Below are 17,972 nucleotides of genomic sequence, written 5' to 3'. Positions count from 1 at the left end.
TTGCATAAAATAAAACTTCTTTGCATAGATTGCGTGAAAAAAAGGGATAGGACAAAGAAGAAGGAGGAAAATCTTGCTAGCCTCAAACAGAATTAGGAACAGGTATCACAAATTAGAAGTATTGGATCACAGACTGAGACTTCAGCTCTCCCTATATAACATGTATGTATGAATGATTTTTATGTAACGTGTGAATAATTTTCATTTGTTTCTCTTTTAAACCTAGAATACTGGGATTAATCTGGTGGATTATGTTGTGAAGTATTACCTGCGTTACTATGACCAGGTAAGATACAGCATTTTGTGGAAAACTACCCTAATGGCATTTGAACTCTTACACATTGTTGGCATTCAGAAGTTGGATGATGGATAGGTGGATGGATGAATTTCAAGTCCAACACAGAATTGGAGAGCTGTCCAGCCTCATTGGTTTACAGATGAGGACATTGAAGCCAAGAGGGTTTAGTTGACTCTTATAAAGAGAAGCATTATTCATTGGCACAAGCTTACTGACTCTCAATTCACTATGTAATACTTCTTCAAAGAGACCCCAAGTTACCCCTGAGCCTGACGACCACATTGTGAGGTACTTTATGAAATTTAGAGCCATTCAATAATCAGTTATAGTTGAAACCAGGTGGTGAAATGGTTAAGCACTCGGTTGCTAACCGAAAGATTGGTAGTTTGAACCAACCCAGCAGTTCCACAGGAGAAAGACCTGGCGATCTGCTCCTGCAATGATTGCAACCAAAAAAACCCTATGGGACAGTTCTACTCTGCCACATAGGGCTGTTATAAGTCAAAATGAACTCAACAGCACCTAACAACAACAAGATGAGTAATGCCCAGTATTTTATCAGTAATCTTCATCTGTGAATAAGTTGACATGGAATTTGAAATCTGCCCTCTCTGCTTGGATAACATTTGAGAACGAGGAGTCCTAACTTTGAGAAGAAAGAGGTCCTGTTGTAAGTTGTTGAAAAATACAGCAATCAGTATGAGTGGAAAAGTCTCAGGAAAATGTTGTCAGGATTCCTGCATAATTATCCATGTAAGCAGAGTTTTGCCTAGGCGCTGAGGGGAGAAAAGTAAAGACGTAATGCCTTGTTTTCAAAGGCTTACAATTTCATCCAGAAGACAGTCTAAGCACTGATGAAAGATAATGGAGAAACTTTAATTTTTCCTACCTCTTGGTGGAATTATCTAACAGTTCTCAGTATACCTACAGCCAGCCTTACTATTTTCTACCTCTCCCCAGTTTCTTCCCTATTTATATTAAAACTCTTTCTTTACCAATTTCTTTCTTTCTTTTTTTTTTTTGATGGCATATGTTTTCTGTATTGGTATACATGCTTACTAATTGAGTGTGTTTAAATTTTGGTTGGTAATATGGATTTTGAGAAATACGATCTGATAACACAAGCCACCAATAAGGCGAGTGGTGCTCTGGTGCCACTGATCTGTGGTATGACAGTATATCAGTGAGAACTAAATAGAGAATTTATTGTGGGCGCCTTTCCATTCGGTTGCATGGGGAACCTATGGTTTTCCAAATATGACACAGTAAAACCCAAAAAAACCCATCAGCCTCCCTAACTATCACACAAGAATGCCATAAATATGCCTGCAAACCTTATCTCACAGAATAAAGGAAAAAACGGCAAAAGTTTACAAAACTAACACATCCAGGAAGCATCACCTAATAGAATGCTCAACCTACACAAGGATGAAGCTCCAGCTCCAGCCTTTTGAGCTTCACATGTTTCAGAAGGGACCCATCTTGATGCTGAATGCATTAGAACTGGAATAACATACTATGTACGGACGAGGTCCAGAGGCATAGATAGTGGCTGGTATACTGTTAAACCAATAGTAAATAAAGAGTTAAGGATATCATATTTTTGGTCATTCAGGCATGAAGCCTTGTATTCCCTTTGGCTTCTCTCTGTCCCTTAACTAAATTATGTCCTTCCTTTTTTTTCCCCATCCCTACTGACCCCGGCTTATTCAGGCTTTAAGATGGCTCACCTAGAGAATGGCAATAGGCTTTCAGCCCATCCTCCCACCTCTAGCTACTCCCTGTTCCAGTCCATCCCACACCCTGTGGCCTGATTACTCTTTGTGTGTGTGGTTGTGATCACATCACTTTCTCACTCAAAAAACAAAGGGCTCCCCATTTTCCAGTGAATTAAGACTGTATGCAATTCCTATCTTTTATAACCATGCTTTTTTATTTTCCCTTTACCCGTATTCTGTGATCTAACTAAAGACTTGATGTTTTCCAAACACACCCTGTATTTCCTTATTAATGTACTTTTACTTCTAATAGTCTGTCTACTTAGAACTATCCTTGCCTCTAGTCTTTTTATAAAATCTCCCCTTTTTCTTATGAGTTCTGTCTGGAAATAATAAATTAAAAGATCTATTGAGAAAAAGTTCCCAGTGATTGATATATATATATAAACCAGAAAAGTACAGACACTTAGGAAAAAATATACGTAATTTTACTGACAGTCATATAAAGAATGACTTAAAAAGAGTGACATATCATATTCTTTGGTGGAAATACTCATAAACAGTCAGTTCTTTCTAAATATGTGTTTAATATTGCCCTAGTCAAAATTCTCATCAATTTTTAGAAATTGGCAAAATGATTCTAAATATTATATGTGAAAATAATTGGGCATAATTTGATGCATATTTTTAAAAATAATATATTTTTATACATTTGTGTATTTGAATATATCGTAAAGTTATATAATGATTAAAATGATGGCATGACAGAAGAACAGATAAAAAAAAATCAAGGACACCAAATAGAAATCCCAGAAATGGATCTGAGCTAGAGAAATTTCAAGTAAGCAGGAAGAGGAAGAAATTATTTCCTCTACCTCATCACAGAGACTAAAATAAATTTTGAAGAATGAATGAATTAAAAATAAAAAGCAAACAAACAAAAAATGAAATCATAAAAAAAAATCATAAAAGATATACCAAAAAATAGGCAAATACGTATTTATCTGATTTTAGGGTAGCAAAGTTCTTTCAAAACATTCAAGCTGAGGCAGAAATCATAAAAGGAAAGATCAATAACTTTGAATGCATAAAAGTAAAAAAACTTTAATACCTAATTAAAATTTAAAAAAAAACTTAAGCATCTCACAAATGACTCAAACAAAGCTAAATGCTAAATTACATACATACTGGAGAATATATTTGCAGCATAATACATAAAGAGCGCTTCAAAATCGGCAAGAAAAAACAACCTGCCTCTTCTTGTAAAAAAAAAAAAAAGTCAAAAGAGACCACACACAACTTACAAAAGACATATATAAGATAGAAATAGCCAATTAAGTAATGTAGTAAGATCAAATACATAAATATAATGAAATACAGTTTTTTACTTAGTAAATAGGGAAAGGTTTCTTTTTTTGTTGTTTGTTTTAAAATGATAAAGCCCTATATTGCTAAGATAAAGGAAAATAGGAATCTAAATTGGTCAAACATTTCTCGGGCCATCATATACAGTTGACCAGGTTATTCTGTTTAGGGTCTCTAGGTCAAATAGGACTCATATCTAGCCTGCCCTTGACTCACCAAACTCTGACCCTGTAAAGAGCACTTTTAAAAATTCACAAATGATGTCATCTGCTTGTCATTTGGTGTTCCCAAGGATCTGTGCCTACCTACAGGGGGTCAAACCAAAAACCAAATCCATTGCTGTCGAGTCGATTTTGACTCATAGTGACCTGTAGGACAGAGTAGAACTGTCCCATAGGGTTTCCAAGCAGTGCCTGATGGATCTGAACTGCCCAACTTTTGGTTAGCAGTCATAGGCTCTTAACCACTGTGCCACCAGTGTTTTCCCTACAGGGGTACCTCTTCCTAATTCATACGAAGGTGCTGTAAGGGTTAGCATGATTTTTGACCTTTCTCTATCAAAAGCCAGAGAAAGATGTAAAACTTTTCTAGAAATTTTTATACAAAGGAAATAAATAAGGATGTGTATCATTTTCTTTATAATAATTTATAATGGCAACTCATTGGAAAGAACCTAAATGTCCAGCAGTAGACACTAAGGTCAAGTAAATTATGGTAGATCCATGCAATGGAATGGCATACTGCCATGGGAAGTGTGTAGGAGAAAATTGAGAGGCATTGGAAAGTATTCTTGATCTGCTTGTGAGTATATAAACCAAACAAACCAAACCCAGTACCGTCGAGTCGATTCCGACTCATAGTGACCGTATAGGACAGAGTAGAACTGTCCCATAGAGTTTCCAAGGAACGCCTGGAGGATTTGAACTGCCGACCCTTTGGTTAGCAGCCGTAGCACTTAACCACTATGCCACCAGGGTGAATATATAGAACATGTAAATATAAATACACACAAACACAGAAAAATCTGGAAAGATATATGTTAAAACATTTGATTATTTCTAGATGATAGGATTTTAAGAGATTTTCATTTTCTTCTTTCGTTCAATTACCAAGTGTAATGAACACGTATACACATAATAAAAAATCATTTAGCCAGACTGCAAGTCCAGTATTACATGCAACCTCTTCCATGAAGTATTTACTCATTTCCTTGTCTTATAAAGCTCAGGAACGTTTTATTTGGGCTTCTCTCATGATGCATCTTATTCTGCCCTTTACATAGTTATCTGTGAGCAATGGGAGCACTGGCGGCACAGTGGTTAAAAGCTACAGCTGCTAACCAAAAGGTCAGCAGTTCAAGTTCATCAGGTGCTCCTTGGAAACCCTATGGGGCAGTTCTACCCAATCCTATAGAGTCGTTGTGAGTCAGAATTGACTCGACAGGAATGGGTTTGGGTTTTTTTTTTTTTAGTTTTATAATGTAGATACTAATAAACAGTTGCCTAATTGAATGCACTGTAAATATCTACAAGTGTGTAATCAGTGGCCTCTGTAAAGAACTAGGCCTGAGGAGGTGAGAGCATACCCTAAGTTCTGACAGCAGGTTCCAGTGTGGCAGAAAAATTATCCTGAAGAATCTTGGGAAGTGAATTTTCTAGTCCTAATTTGGCATCTGGCATCTTGGCATCAGCAAATTTACCTGGTAGTGCCTGCCTCAGCCAAATCAAATGGATTGCATAAGAAGGCTGAAATTTGCCTCTAAAGTATGACTCTCACTGAAGAGAGGTGAACCCAAAAGAATCAACTAGACAGAGGAAAATCCCACAATAAGAATATTTTCAAACATGGGATGGCCCAGTCTAGGAAAAATAAAGTTCACATTTCTGCAGTGCTCTCTTGGCTTTTGCTGTGCAGAACACGTTGCACTCAGCAGGAGTGTAGAATTGTATGATTTATTAAACCATCCCCTCCCCCCAAGAGTGTAAGCGATGATTTTTGTGGTTAGTGGTGATGAGCAATTAGCTGAAGCAAGGTAGATCCTGCTCCAAGCTTCCTTCCACTCATGCCGGATTTTTGGTCCAAGCCTAGGTCTGTGGAGTTTAAAGAAACCTGTCTAAGCCCTGTCTTTTGAACTCTAATTTAGCAGCTTTCACAAGAGCTGCTACCAAGCTGATTTGCTTAGTAACATTTTCGCTTTTTCCAGCTTAAAAAAAAAAATTGAAACCAGGACTGAGTCTGATAAAAAAAATTTTGGAAACTAGAAAGAGATTATTCCTGAGTCCCTCCAGTGTAGATTACCTTGGAGCTTTCTGGTAAGCAGCTTAGATGTCGTTCCATCTTGGCACTCAGACTAGACTGCTTCTTCCATTGTTTTTAAAGAAGTAAAATAAGTATAGAAAGATGAGGAAAAAATAAGTAAATTGATCACGGAAAATGTCTGTCCTGTTAAATGAAGAAAACCGCCTTCTCCTAACATTCCAAGTGAAGTTAAAGTTCTTGAAGGGGAAGGGCCCAAGGGATTTCCAAAACCAAAAGAAAATATGATAAATTAGATGCCAGACTTTCCTGAACAGTGTTTTATAGGCTCTCAGTAATGGTGCTGACCAACTAAACACGAAGTTTATTGATATGCCAGACATCATATACTGTGTGTTTACCCAAATAACGTGCGTCTTCTACATTTGGCAACCAAACAAACGTAGAAGGTACGTGCTATTTGCATAAAAATATGATACTTTACTGAGAGCAAGACGCAGTGCCTGCCTTCAACGTGCTAATAATGCAGTGCGAAAGACATACAAGCTAACAAGACAATTTTTAAGTGTATGTTGATAAGCACTGTGATAATGGTAAGTACCAGGGGCTCTTGGAATACATTTGAGAAACACTCAAGTGCTGGGGTTAGAGGAAACCTTTGAGGAAGTGACATCTGTTTTGAGATTTGAAGGATGAGTATAATTAGGAGGTGTGTGGAGAGTCTGGGAGGGGCTGGAGAGGGACAGTTCAGACAAAGGCCTAGAGGCAAGAGATCATGGCCTCTTCTATTATTGAACAGAAATTTGAGGGAATGAGCTGGAAATAGAAGGAAGGTAGAAATAAGACGGGAGAAGTAGACAGAGGCCAGATCATAAAGTGCCTTGTAAAGCAATTTTAGAGTTTGGAAATAGTCCTAATGGCAGTAGGAAAGATGGAATGCGAAGGGAAGCTGGCAAAGCAGCCTGAGTAGAGAGAGGAATAACTGAAGACTGCCTGAGATATGCAAGATACAAAGCTTACGTTAAACAACTCAGGGAGAAAGCAGCTAGGCTGGAAAAGACATTTGAGGCTCAGCTTATCTTCCTCAGTGTGCCTGTAGGTTTTGTCCTTCAAGATGTTTCTTAGCTAAGATCCTCTATTAGGTATAGCTGTGGAGCTTGTCAAAACTATACCCACCATGCCCTCAGTAAATGTCTCTTAAAATAAGCTGAACAAATTTGGAAAAGCTTTACAGATGTACGGGCACGTGGTCATATGTACCCATGCACACACAAAGCTTTGAGCTGTAGAAGGTGGGTAAAAGTGTACAGGTGGGTGACTGCTTCTCCCATGGCGGTGCCTTCTAATCCAGCACCTTTCAATTCACACCAGTTGGCATATCCCTGAGATGATTTACCTAATTGCTCACATGTGAAATGCAAGCAGGGCCTTTAAAATTTAAGTATGTTCACATGTTTCCCTGTGCATTTTTTCCACGGGAAGGTAGTGTCCAAGATCAGGGCATAGCTGACAATTTTCTCTTTGACTCATGAAGCAAAATAGATGCCCATGCCATAGCCACCTTCAGTGTCAACAAGACCTAAAGGACGGTGTGAAAGGTAAGAAAGCACTTCGACATAACCAGTCCTAATTAGGAACAGAAGAGGAACATTGCTATGATTCTTATTCAGACATCCATTAAAGACTGTGGGGGGTGTGTGTGTGTGTGAGAGTGACTGATCCTTTGGAATTTCAACAGGAAGCGATGATTGGGAAGTATAACGTACTTTTGTATATCTTTTAGGAAGCGGGAACAGAAAAGAGTATTTTCCCCCTGCCTGAGCCACAAGATTTCTTTCTGGCCTCCCAAGTCAAATTTGAAGATCTCATAAAAGATTTGAGGAAACTGAAGAGGCAACTAGAAGGTAAGAAGAACTTTTCCATTATTATGATAATAGCTAAGATTATTTTTGAAAACAAAAAAAAATTAAGTGAATTGTTTACAATCGTCTCGTGGAGTAGAATTGGTGGGGAGTTCCTTTAAGGCACACTGCAGCCCCCATGAAACTTTCTATCTCTAAGGAGCGTTGGAGGGCATTGTATTTACCAGTCCTTCTTTTTATTTTATTTTTTTTCTTTTTATTAGTGTTGTTCATTTGCTTGTTTTATCTACCGACATTTTCCCACCACACCAGAAAAGCCAAACCAAAGCCATTGCACTTGAGGTGATTCTGACTCATGGCAGACCCATGTGTCACAGAGTAGGACTGAACTCCATGAGGTTTTCTTGGCTGTCATCTTTATGGAAGCAGATCACCAGGCCTTTTTCTCGAGGCTCCAATGGGTAGGTTGAAACAGCCAACCTTTCAGTTAGTAGCCAGGTACAAACTGTGTACACTCCCTAGGAACCTAGGTGCGTCTGCCCACGTTTGATAGTGAGAATTTAATAATAATAGCAGCAATCATTTATGAAGAACTTATTGTGCTTCTGGAATTGCCTCATATAATTCTTATAACAACCCTAATAGATAGAAAACTGTATTAAACCCATTTTACACATGTGGAAAATGAGACAGACAAGTTATGGCCACATAGGGTTCAAATCCCAGCTCTGATCAGGTGTGTCTGATTAGAATTAATGTATTTTCTTAGTTTACTATGCTGCCTTCTCTCTCTCACTCTCGCATGTGCACGCACACACACATACACGCCCCTTTGTATACTTGGTTTATGTATATGAGTCTGATAATGATGGTAAGACCCACAGTAAAATATTCTATTTTAGTTTGATTTACATTTTTAATTATTCAAAACCAAATGTTGAAAGCCCCTTTTTGGCTTTTTTAAAAGGTGCAAATATGTCTCGCTTGGGCAGGAATTTTCCTTTGGCATTTCTAGAGGCTTGTGTTTTCACTGTGGAGACATCTCCTTGTCCAAGAATATAAATACTTGCCTTGGAGCTTGTCTAACTCCAGTTGAAGGGCTCTGCAGAGGATTTAGGGAGCGTGTTAATGTGGAAATGGAGCCCAGAGTGCCAAAAGGAGAGTTTGAGGAAATGAAGAGCTGCAACCAGGAATATTTTTACACTAAGACATAAAATAAACATTTTTAAAATGTTTATTGTGAAAGGGTGCTCAGAAACCTAAGTCTTAGACCAAGAACAGCTTGGAAATGGAAGGAAAGTGGGAAAGATCTGCTCCTGGTGGTGGGGAGAGCCATTTATTTTTACTTTGGGCATAAAACTTGCTTAAATAAGGATAGTGGTTACAAGTGAATATTTGTACCTTGTAAATTATTTTTAAAGGAACATGTGGGTTTTGTTTCTTTTTTTTTTTTTCCCCCCCTCCAGTTGATGTGGTTGAGAGAGTGAATTCAACCAAATGGATGCTCCATTTAGGAATATGATATGTGAACTTGTGGTCATTTTATTCCCTCTACTAAAGAACCAACAGTTTTATCTTTGTCTAAGATGAAGCACTGATTCTTACTGTAAAAAAGTAGAGTAAGCCATTGGGTAGCAGTTTTTTCTCTCCCACCAGCAGCAGAATTAGGGCCCAGGCCAGTTCTCGGGACAGCTGAAGGGTCAGCAGTGGTCAGGAAGAGCCATGCTTGTTTACAGGCATACTGAATGCCCATCCCCTCCTGTCTCTTGGCCCCTGTAAAACCCTTAGCCTGCCCTCTCCATAGTCTTTTGAGCAGAAACCTGATCTCTGTTTGATCTTTCTTCTTCTCCAGCCCTGCTTCCAGGGGCTGCCTTTTTCAGATACCCAGGCTCAGCCGCCTCCCCCTTGACATCCCTGAGACTTTGAGGATAAATAGAACGGGGACTAAAAACTGGTTGCTGTCGAGCTGACTTGGACTCATGGTAACCCTGTGTGTGTCAGAGTAGAACTGTGTTCCATAAGGTTTTCAGTAGCTGGTTTTTTGGAAGTAAATCGCCAGGCTTTTCTTCCCAGGTACCTCTGGGTAGACACAGACCTCCAACCTTTCAGTTAGCAGCCAAGCACATTAACTGTTTGTACCACCCAGGTTGCTGTTGAGTCAATTCCAACACACGGCAACTCCACGTGTGTCAGAGTAGAACTGCCCTCCATAGGATTTTCAGTGGCTGATTTTTCAGAAATAGATCGCCAGGCCTTTCTTCCAGGACACTTCTGGGTAAACCTGAACCTCCAGCTTTTCAGTTAGCAGTCAAGCACCTTAACCATTTGCACCATCCATGGCTTCCAGAAGGGGAGTAAGATGAGTGAACTGGGAAGAGCACAGAGAGGTAGGGGCTCCCCTGAAACTCCTCCCTTTGGTATACTTTGTTTTGTCTAGGGAGGCTCTTAGGTGTCATTCAGATCTTCCAGTACACAACTGACACTTTCCCAGTCAGTTTTAAGGAAATACAAGAGCTCCTGAAGCTGGTGGAGCTGCCTTATTAAAAAAAAAAGGAAAACTGAACATTGCCTCAGTTATTTTTTCTTTCTCTGTACTGGACGCCACCAAAAGATCTGAAGTACCACAAAGGCGATTGAGTAGGCTATGACTCCCTCCCACACACATTGCGTATTTAAACAAAAATGCCCTGCTAATCTTTAGAGATGCCAGTGTTTTTAACACATGAAAGGTACCCAGTAAATATTTAAAGAAAATACAGACCATTGGTTCTCTAATGAATTTCTTTTTCTTCTAAATACCATCTGGCAAGATGACCAGAGTTGTGGCGGTTCATTTCATCTAATGTTCTCATTCAGGTTTAACCCCCTTTTCCATAAGGCCTTGGTTTAAGCTTAGGCTGCATGTTTAATTGAAGAGGACATAATTTTCACACATACAGCAAAGATTTGATGAGGCTCTGAGGTTTATTGTAGCCATTAAAATGCCGTGGCTGCTGGCAAAATCCCAGAAAATGTCTAAAGCTAAACCAGATGTGATTAGCAAATTTCAAGAAGTATCAGGCCCCAGTTCTCTAGACGGGCACAGCCTTTTTGAAGAAAATTGTTGTGAATCATGTTAACCACGGCTTAACTATAGGATGTGAACTAAACTATGGTATGGGTCACATAAAGGTCATTGATAAATGTGGAGTTGTCAATAAACATCTTTCAGGAAGACAAGAGTTTTGAATAGCATTTTTATGCAGATAAACTAGCGAGGAAGTGATGATATCAACTACAATTTGAGTAATTACTATCTGTCAGCTTTGCAGATGTCATTTCTTTTAATCCTTATAGTGACCCTAAGAAGCAGATATTATTATTATCTTTTTTCTAAGGTGAGGAAACTGAAGTTCATGGTGCTCAGGTGACTTACCAGGGATTCACCAGTGGTGACCTAGCCAACTTTTGAAACTGGATATGACTCTAAAGCATGTACCAGCTCTATAATATATCCTGCTTCTGGCCTAAAAGTCTCCACATCTGACTGAAGATCAGAATAGAAAGGCGTATAGTGGAGGCATAAAGCCTCATGAAAATACAAGTGACATAAATAGTATCCTGGAACATGCACACACGTGCATACATGCACACACACGTGCACACACATACATATGCACGCCCACATGTGTGCACACCCACGCACATACACACGAGCACACACACACACACACACACACATGCACACTCTCTCACTCTCCCCCAGGACCACATATGTAGACACTCAGAAGGAGACACAGAAAAGAACTTAATTTTGATTGGGGTAGGGTAGGGGAAGTACACGGTAGACAGGTTGTTAAAGCAAATAGTCATAGCATTGCATAGGATTAAGAACTTGGGCTTTGGAATCAGATGTGTACTTTTTTATTGGTTTGATGAAAAGAAGATCTTGGCAAGTAATCTAACCGTAGAAAAGTTTTCATTTTCTCACCTGTAAAGTGGGACAATTAAGGTATCTACCTTGTGGGAGATAATAAACGCATGGTCCCTTAGTAAAGGAAGCTTCAGTAAAGCTCATTAGGGTGTGTAGTTTGACTGGAAAATGCATGGTTTGTAGAATCAGGCCCATGTTGTTGAGGGGCCAGCTGGCTGTGTTTGTATTCAATTCTCAGAGCACTTGTGCTGTCTTCTGTACATTGTGAAGCCAGAACCAAGTTTTTGGTGCCTGGTAACATGCTCCATATATAACTTACTGTTCCCCATCCCTGAATCAGACAAGATTTTTTAATTCCTGGATATTGTGATGCTATTTTTTTTTTTTTTTTTTAAGCAACAGCTGGGGTTGGGGGAGAGCTGGGAATAGTTGCTTTTTTTTTTTTTTTTTTAACTCATTGACCTGTTCTCTGGCCAGAACTCTCAAGGTATTCTTACCAACCCATGTGCGCTAAGCAGAATAACGGCCTCAAAAATGTCCACACCCTAATCCCCAGAATCTGAGACTATGTTATTTTATGTGGCAAAAGGGACTTTGCAGATGTGACTAAGGATGTGGCCTTGAGGTGTGAAGATTATCCTGCATTGTCTAGGCAGACCCAATCTAATCATATAAGGATAGGACCTTGTGGCCAGAGGGAGATGTGACAACGGAGGAATGATCATAGAGATGCGATATTACTGGATTTAAAGATGAAGGGAGAGGGCCATGAACCAAGGAATGAATCCTCTAGAACTGGAAAAGTACTCTCCCTAGATCCTTCAGAAATGGATGTAGCCCTGCCAACATATTGATTTCAGGCCAATGAGACCCATATCAGATTTTTGACATACTGAACTCTATAATAATAAATTTGTGTTGTTTTAAGCCACTAAATTTGTGATAACTTGTTACAGCACCAATAGGAAACTAATACACTATGCAACAAATCCTTCATTCTGATTGTGTCGGTTAATAACAGTGATACACACACACATACACACAGACATCATTGCTAAACTCATAGGATTTCCCAAGTGGTGGTACATACCAGTATTGCATGAAATGTAAAGTTGGTGCTCTCTAAAAGGGAGCTCTGTGGTCAAATAGGACCCCTGGTGGCACGGTGATTAACAGCTCGGCTGCTGACCAAAAGATTGGCAGTTTAGATTCACCAGGCGCTTCTTGGAAACCCTATGGGGCAGTTCTACTCTGTCCTGTAGGGTCGCTATGAGTCGGTATCGACTCAGTGGCAATGGATTTAGTTTTTGTTTTATGGTCACATAAACCTGGAAATGTTCAGGTCTAAAATCTTATCATAGGGATTCATAGTGTGCGTGAGCTTATTAAAGGCTCTGAGAATGCTTAACCCTAATAAAGCAGCATTTCCTAACTTAAAGCATGAAACATTGGGGTTTTTTTCCTTTCACTGAATACTTAGTAATATTTCACAGAACATGCATTCTGTGAAATATAGTTTAAGAAGGGATGTTGATAGTACTATCAAAAATTTAAAATAGACACTTTGAAATGTGGCGTCTGGGGTCTTAAATGCTAACAAACGGCCATCTAAGATGCATCAATTGGTCTCAACCCACCTGGAGCAAAGGAAAATGAAGAACACCAAGGCCACACGACAACTAAGAGCCCAAGAGACAGAAAGGGCCACGTGAACCAGAGACCTACATCATCCTGAGACCAGAAGAACTAGTTGGTGCCCGGCCACAATCGATGACTGCCCTGACAGGGAGCACAACAGAGAACTCCTGAGGGAACAGGAGATCAGTGGGATACAGACCCCAAATTCTCATAAAAAGACCATACTTAATGGTCTGACTGAGACTAGAGGAATCCCGGCGGCCATGCTCCCCAGACCTTCTATTGGCACAGGACAGGAACCATCCCCGAAGACAACTCATCAGACATGAAAGGGACTGGTCAGTGGGTGGGAGAGAGATGCTGATGAAGAGTGAGCTAATTAAATCAGGTGGACACTTGAGATTGTGTTGGCAACTCTTGTCTGGAGGGGGGATGGGAAGATAGAGAGGGAAGCTGGCAAAATTGTCACGAAAGGAGAGACTGAAAGGGCTGACTCAATAGGGGTAGAGCAAGTGGGAGTACGGAGTAAGATGTATGTAAACTTACATGTGACAGACTGATTGGATTTGTAAATGTTCACTTGAAGCTTAATAAAAGTTAATTAAATAAAATAGAGTGTCTCTGAGAACACAGTTGTTGATGAAATGATCATCATAGGGTGACCCTAATAGGAGAACCTGAGACAAACAGTTACAACCTGTGACCCTTAGTATTGCTTTTAATACTCCTTTGGCTACACTGTCCTTAGTGGGTGTGTTGTCCACGTAAATAAACAGAATGGGTCAAATCCTCTCTGATGTCTTGAGGCCTGAAATAAATAACAGTAGTATTCAAAATTATTCTAGTGTCACCTCCTGAAAATGCACATTTGTTTGACACAATCTAGTGACAGCATATTATCCTGAAAAATTCATCCTGGCTATGAAAGTAGGAAAGTTCAATGAATTTTGCTGGTGTACGAGACAAGAACTCTTCAGACAGCAGTTGAGAAGTCATTACACTCTGGAAGGTTTATCTAAGAATAAAAATAAATTGCCCTTATTAGTTAACAGTAGTTACTTAGTATCCCATATTATTAAGACTGGCTACTTTATCAACTGTTTACAAAATCTTGCATTATTAGCTGTGTTATTGCTTATAGAAATAGGGAAAATGTAGTTAGTGGTTAACCCTCAGTTCAAGATATTCAAACACGTTTGAGAACATTGGCTGAGAGTCACAATTATATGTGTGTTTTGATTTTTAAATGATTCTGATGTCTTCTCTAAATTTTTAAGACTATATGTTTGAGCATATACTTTCTTATGCATCATCTAGAAGTATCTGGTAGTGTACTTACAAAGTTTAGGAAAGACAAGAGTCTCTTTTGATCTCTTGATATCTGTTACCGCTTTATATATGTATATCCTAACACTTTTAAGCCTTCATTACTGAGAAACTGTGATAAATGCATAGTACAGGTATTCAGTAAATGTTAAGTTCTTCGTTCTAAGTTCGAAGAGTAGTAATATTTCTAGACTAACTTCATATCGAAGTACACCCATCACTTCTTTGGGCATTTTCAATCCCTGTGCCCGTATTTTAGTGGAGTGACCGGATTAGGCCGGAGCCATCCAGATGAACCTCTGTTTTGTATAGACTCGTCCCCAAACAGTCTATCTCAAAATCTAAATTGCAAGAGGGTATGAATTCATACATTAACAGCTCTAGAAAGAGATGTTTCTGGCCCCTGGATGCCCTTTTAACTCAGTACTGGAGTCACTCCTGAGGTTCACCCTTCAGCCAAAGATTAGACAGGCGTGTAAAACAAAATGAGACTAAACGGGCACACCAGCCCAGGGGAAAGGATGAGAAGGCAAGAGGGGATAGGAACCCTGGTAATGAGGAACCCAAGGTTGAGTAGGGGGGAGTGTTGACATGTTATGGGACTGACAACCAATGTCACAAAACAATGTATTGTTTAATGAGAAACTAATTTGCTCTGTAAACCTTCATCTGAAGTACAATTTAAAAAAGAAAAGTCAAGGAAAAGAAAAGAAAGGTATTTCTATTTTGGTTAGATCTTCTAAGCTGTAGTCCACATATCTTTTATATGAAAATGGCAGATTGAATTCATTCCTTTAAATCTGCTCCCTTTCAAAGGCCCACAAAAAAAAAAAAAATAGCACTGTGTTATGTAGAGGCATAAGGGTAATACAAATATAATCAGCTAAAATGAGAGGAAGGAGTTAGGAAGTAAGGGCATGGAACTACCTTAAAAAAAAACAAAACAAACAGACAAACAAAAAAAGGACTTAAAGAATGTTAGATTTACTAAATTATGTGTATGTAGAGCTTTGATAAAAAATTTTAAGAAACGAAGATCACTAAATCTGTCCATATACACAAACCTACTTATATAAAACTAGGAAAGGAGAACATTTTTAAATGGTAGTTTATCATGAGCCTGGGCAGAGACTGGCGTAGTGGAAATAGTTGAACTATTTAAATATGCATATGAAATTTTGACAAAACTAGGTTAAAATAATAAATTACCATCAGCTTTTATTATAGGTAGGTAAATTAATGAGGTTGAGGATTAGCAATGGTTTTTTAAAAAAAACGTTTTTCACATTAATTACTATGAGTCAGCTAAACTGTTTACATGTTGGAAACCCTTTACTGTTTGAAACCACATGGTAAGCAATAGACTCCCTTTTGTTTCTCCTGCAGGGTGGAAAAAGTCATCTCCTTTACCATTTAGCTCATTTAACTTAACGAACAAATTAAGTGTCTGGGCAAATAAGTTGATGAGACAATATTAGTGAAGTGATGAAGGGTGAAATGTGGGAGGTGGGGTTTGAGACTCAGCACTGATGACATCGGGGAGCTGCCTGCGGGAGAGTCGGTAGCATTGGTGATAGGGAGGGAAGAGGGACTAGTTAGCATAACAAGTCCACACATCATTTTGTGCTTGATCTTGCCCTTGACTAATTTTGTTTTCATATTGATTTGAGGGTTATCTGTGATGTCCTTCCTGCTTCCTCTTACCCCACGCCTCAGGCTGGGTTCCCTAGAGAAGCAAAACCAATAAAATGTTTAAACGTCTGTTTAAAGAGATTGGTATCAAGGAAATGGCTCACAAGGTTGTAGAGGCTGGAACATCACAAATCTCGGTCAGGCTGGAGACTTCTGCTGATTCGCATAGCCACAGGGACTAGCAAATCCAAGATCTGCAGGTCAGACAGCAGGGCTCTTGCTCACAGGCTGTGAAAACTAACAGATCCCAAGATCAGCAGACAAGACTGCAGGTAAGCTGCTACCTCAAGCCCTAAGAACCAGAGGTCAGATAAACAGGAGACAGTTGCAGAATCTCAAGCGAGCAAAAGCCCACGAGCCCTGCCAGAATGTCTACTTATGTTCGATGCAGGCCACACGCCCAAGGAAACTCCCTTTCAACTGACTGGCTACTTACAGCAGATTCCATCATGGAGGTGATCATATCATATCAATTCTCATCATGGAGGTGATCATATCATATCAATTCTCATCATGGAAGTGATCACAACATCATACGACTACCAAACCACTGAGAATCATGGCCCAGCTAAGTTGACACACAACCTTAATGATCACACCCTAGTTAATCAACGGTTGACTATAACAAAGCTAGTAACTGATACTGCTAATCTACTAATGGATACTCAGGTTGGTGTCATTGGGAGAAGAGAAGGATTCTGTCACTGCTTCCCTGTCCAGCTCTTTAATGTGAGTTTGCGTTATCACTATCCTCTGACTCTGGCTTTCTTACAGCCATGTTGGTGTCTCCTTGGTCAGGAATCGATGTATCTGTCCACCACTCAAACCAAAGCATGGCCTTTGGCTATGGAGATTCTGCCATTTTCTGACTATGTCTATTCCAATTATGCATTCTGCTGAAGTAACCATAGGATGTGTTTGGGGACCCACAGGACCCTATGAGATGGACCTGAGCTAAAAAAGTCCATTGACTTCCATAAAGCTCCTGGCCTCCATAAGCCCCTCCTCTGACTGATGACCACAATAATGTTTTGGGTCTTCTGGAATTAGTCAGCTCAGAGCCAGCATTCAGTAATCCCCCAGAAGTGTGATCACCTTTTCACCAGTGCACAGCTACACTGATAAAAGGCTGTAGATCCCTTTGGGGAAGGCTGAGATAAAGATTCACAGTATAAGTTTTTGACAGTGTAGAAGGGTTCTTCCTCAAGGGGACCTGGTCTCTCCTTCATTCAGGTGACTCTGGGTCTGTGAGCTAGCTCAAGTCTGGAAATTGATTAAGGTGCCATGGCTCTGATTTGGTGGTTTAAGTTAGACTTCTATTCACTTGACCTAGAAGTCAGTACTTTTGAGCCTAAGATGGAATTTAGGTTAATACTATCTTAGGATGTAAAGGACACAGTTTAAAGAAGTTTTGTGATAGCTGTCCCTTGGAATTTACAATAGATGCTGCCAGGGGCCTACCCAGAGGTAGTGGTGGTGGTTAGTTTTCCAGTCAGATCTGACTCATGGCGACCCCATGTGTGCAGGGTGGAACTGCTCCTTAGGTTTATTAAGGCTATGACCTTCCAGGAGAAATCACTAGGCCTGTCTTCGAAGACACCTCCGTATGAACCACCAACATTTGGGTAGTAGTCAAACATTTCACTGTTTGTGCCACCCAGGGAATCCTTACCCCCACAAGTAGGGGGCTTTAATGGAGCATTCTGACCCAGGTGTAGGCAATGTGGGGATGCTCTTGGAGCTGCCAGATTAACAAATAAAAATGCAGGAGGCCTAGTTAAATTTGAATTTCACATAAACAAGGAATTTAGGGGGTACAGGTGTATCTCAAATATTGTATGGGACACACTTATACTAAAAAAACTATACCTTGTTTATCTTAAATTCACCTTTAACTTGGTGTC

At 39.6% G+C, this 17,972-nt stretch overlaps 1 protein-coding gene across 2 annotated transcripts in view; it reads left to right on the top strand.

Moving 5' to 3' along the window:
• FMN1 (formin 1) overlaps positions 1 to 17,972 on the top strand; it is a 490,439-nt gene that overhangs the window by 324,072 nt on the left and 148,395 nt on the right. For both annotated transcript variants that reach the window (XM_049899606.1, XM_049899607.1), the window contains 2 exons: positions 227 to 286; positions 7,421 to 7,541. In XM_049899606.1, the coding sequence (XP_049755563.1) occupies positions 227 to 286; positions 7,421 to 7,541 (181 nt within the window). The remainder of the gene's footprint in view (positions 1 to 226; positions 287 to 7,420; positions 7,542 to 17,972) is intronic.

Source organism: Elephas maximus, chromosome 10 (assembly GCF_024166365.1).
Source record: "Elephas maximus indicus isolate mEleMax1 chromosome 10, mEleMax1 primary haplotype, whole genome shotgun sequence".
Lineage (NCBI taxonomy): Eukaryota > Metazoa > Chordata > Mammalia > Proboscidea > Elephantidae > Elephas > Elephas maximus.
This window is presented reverse-complemented; position numbering and strand designations above follow the sequence as displayed.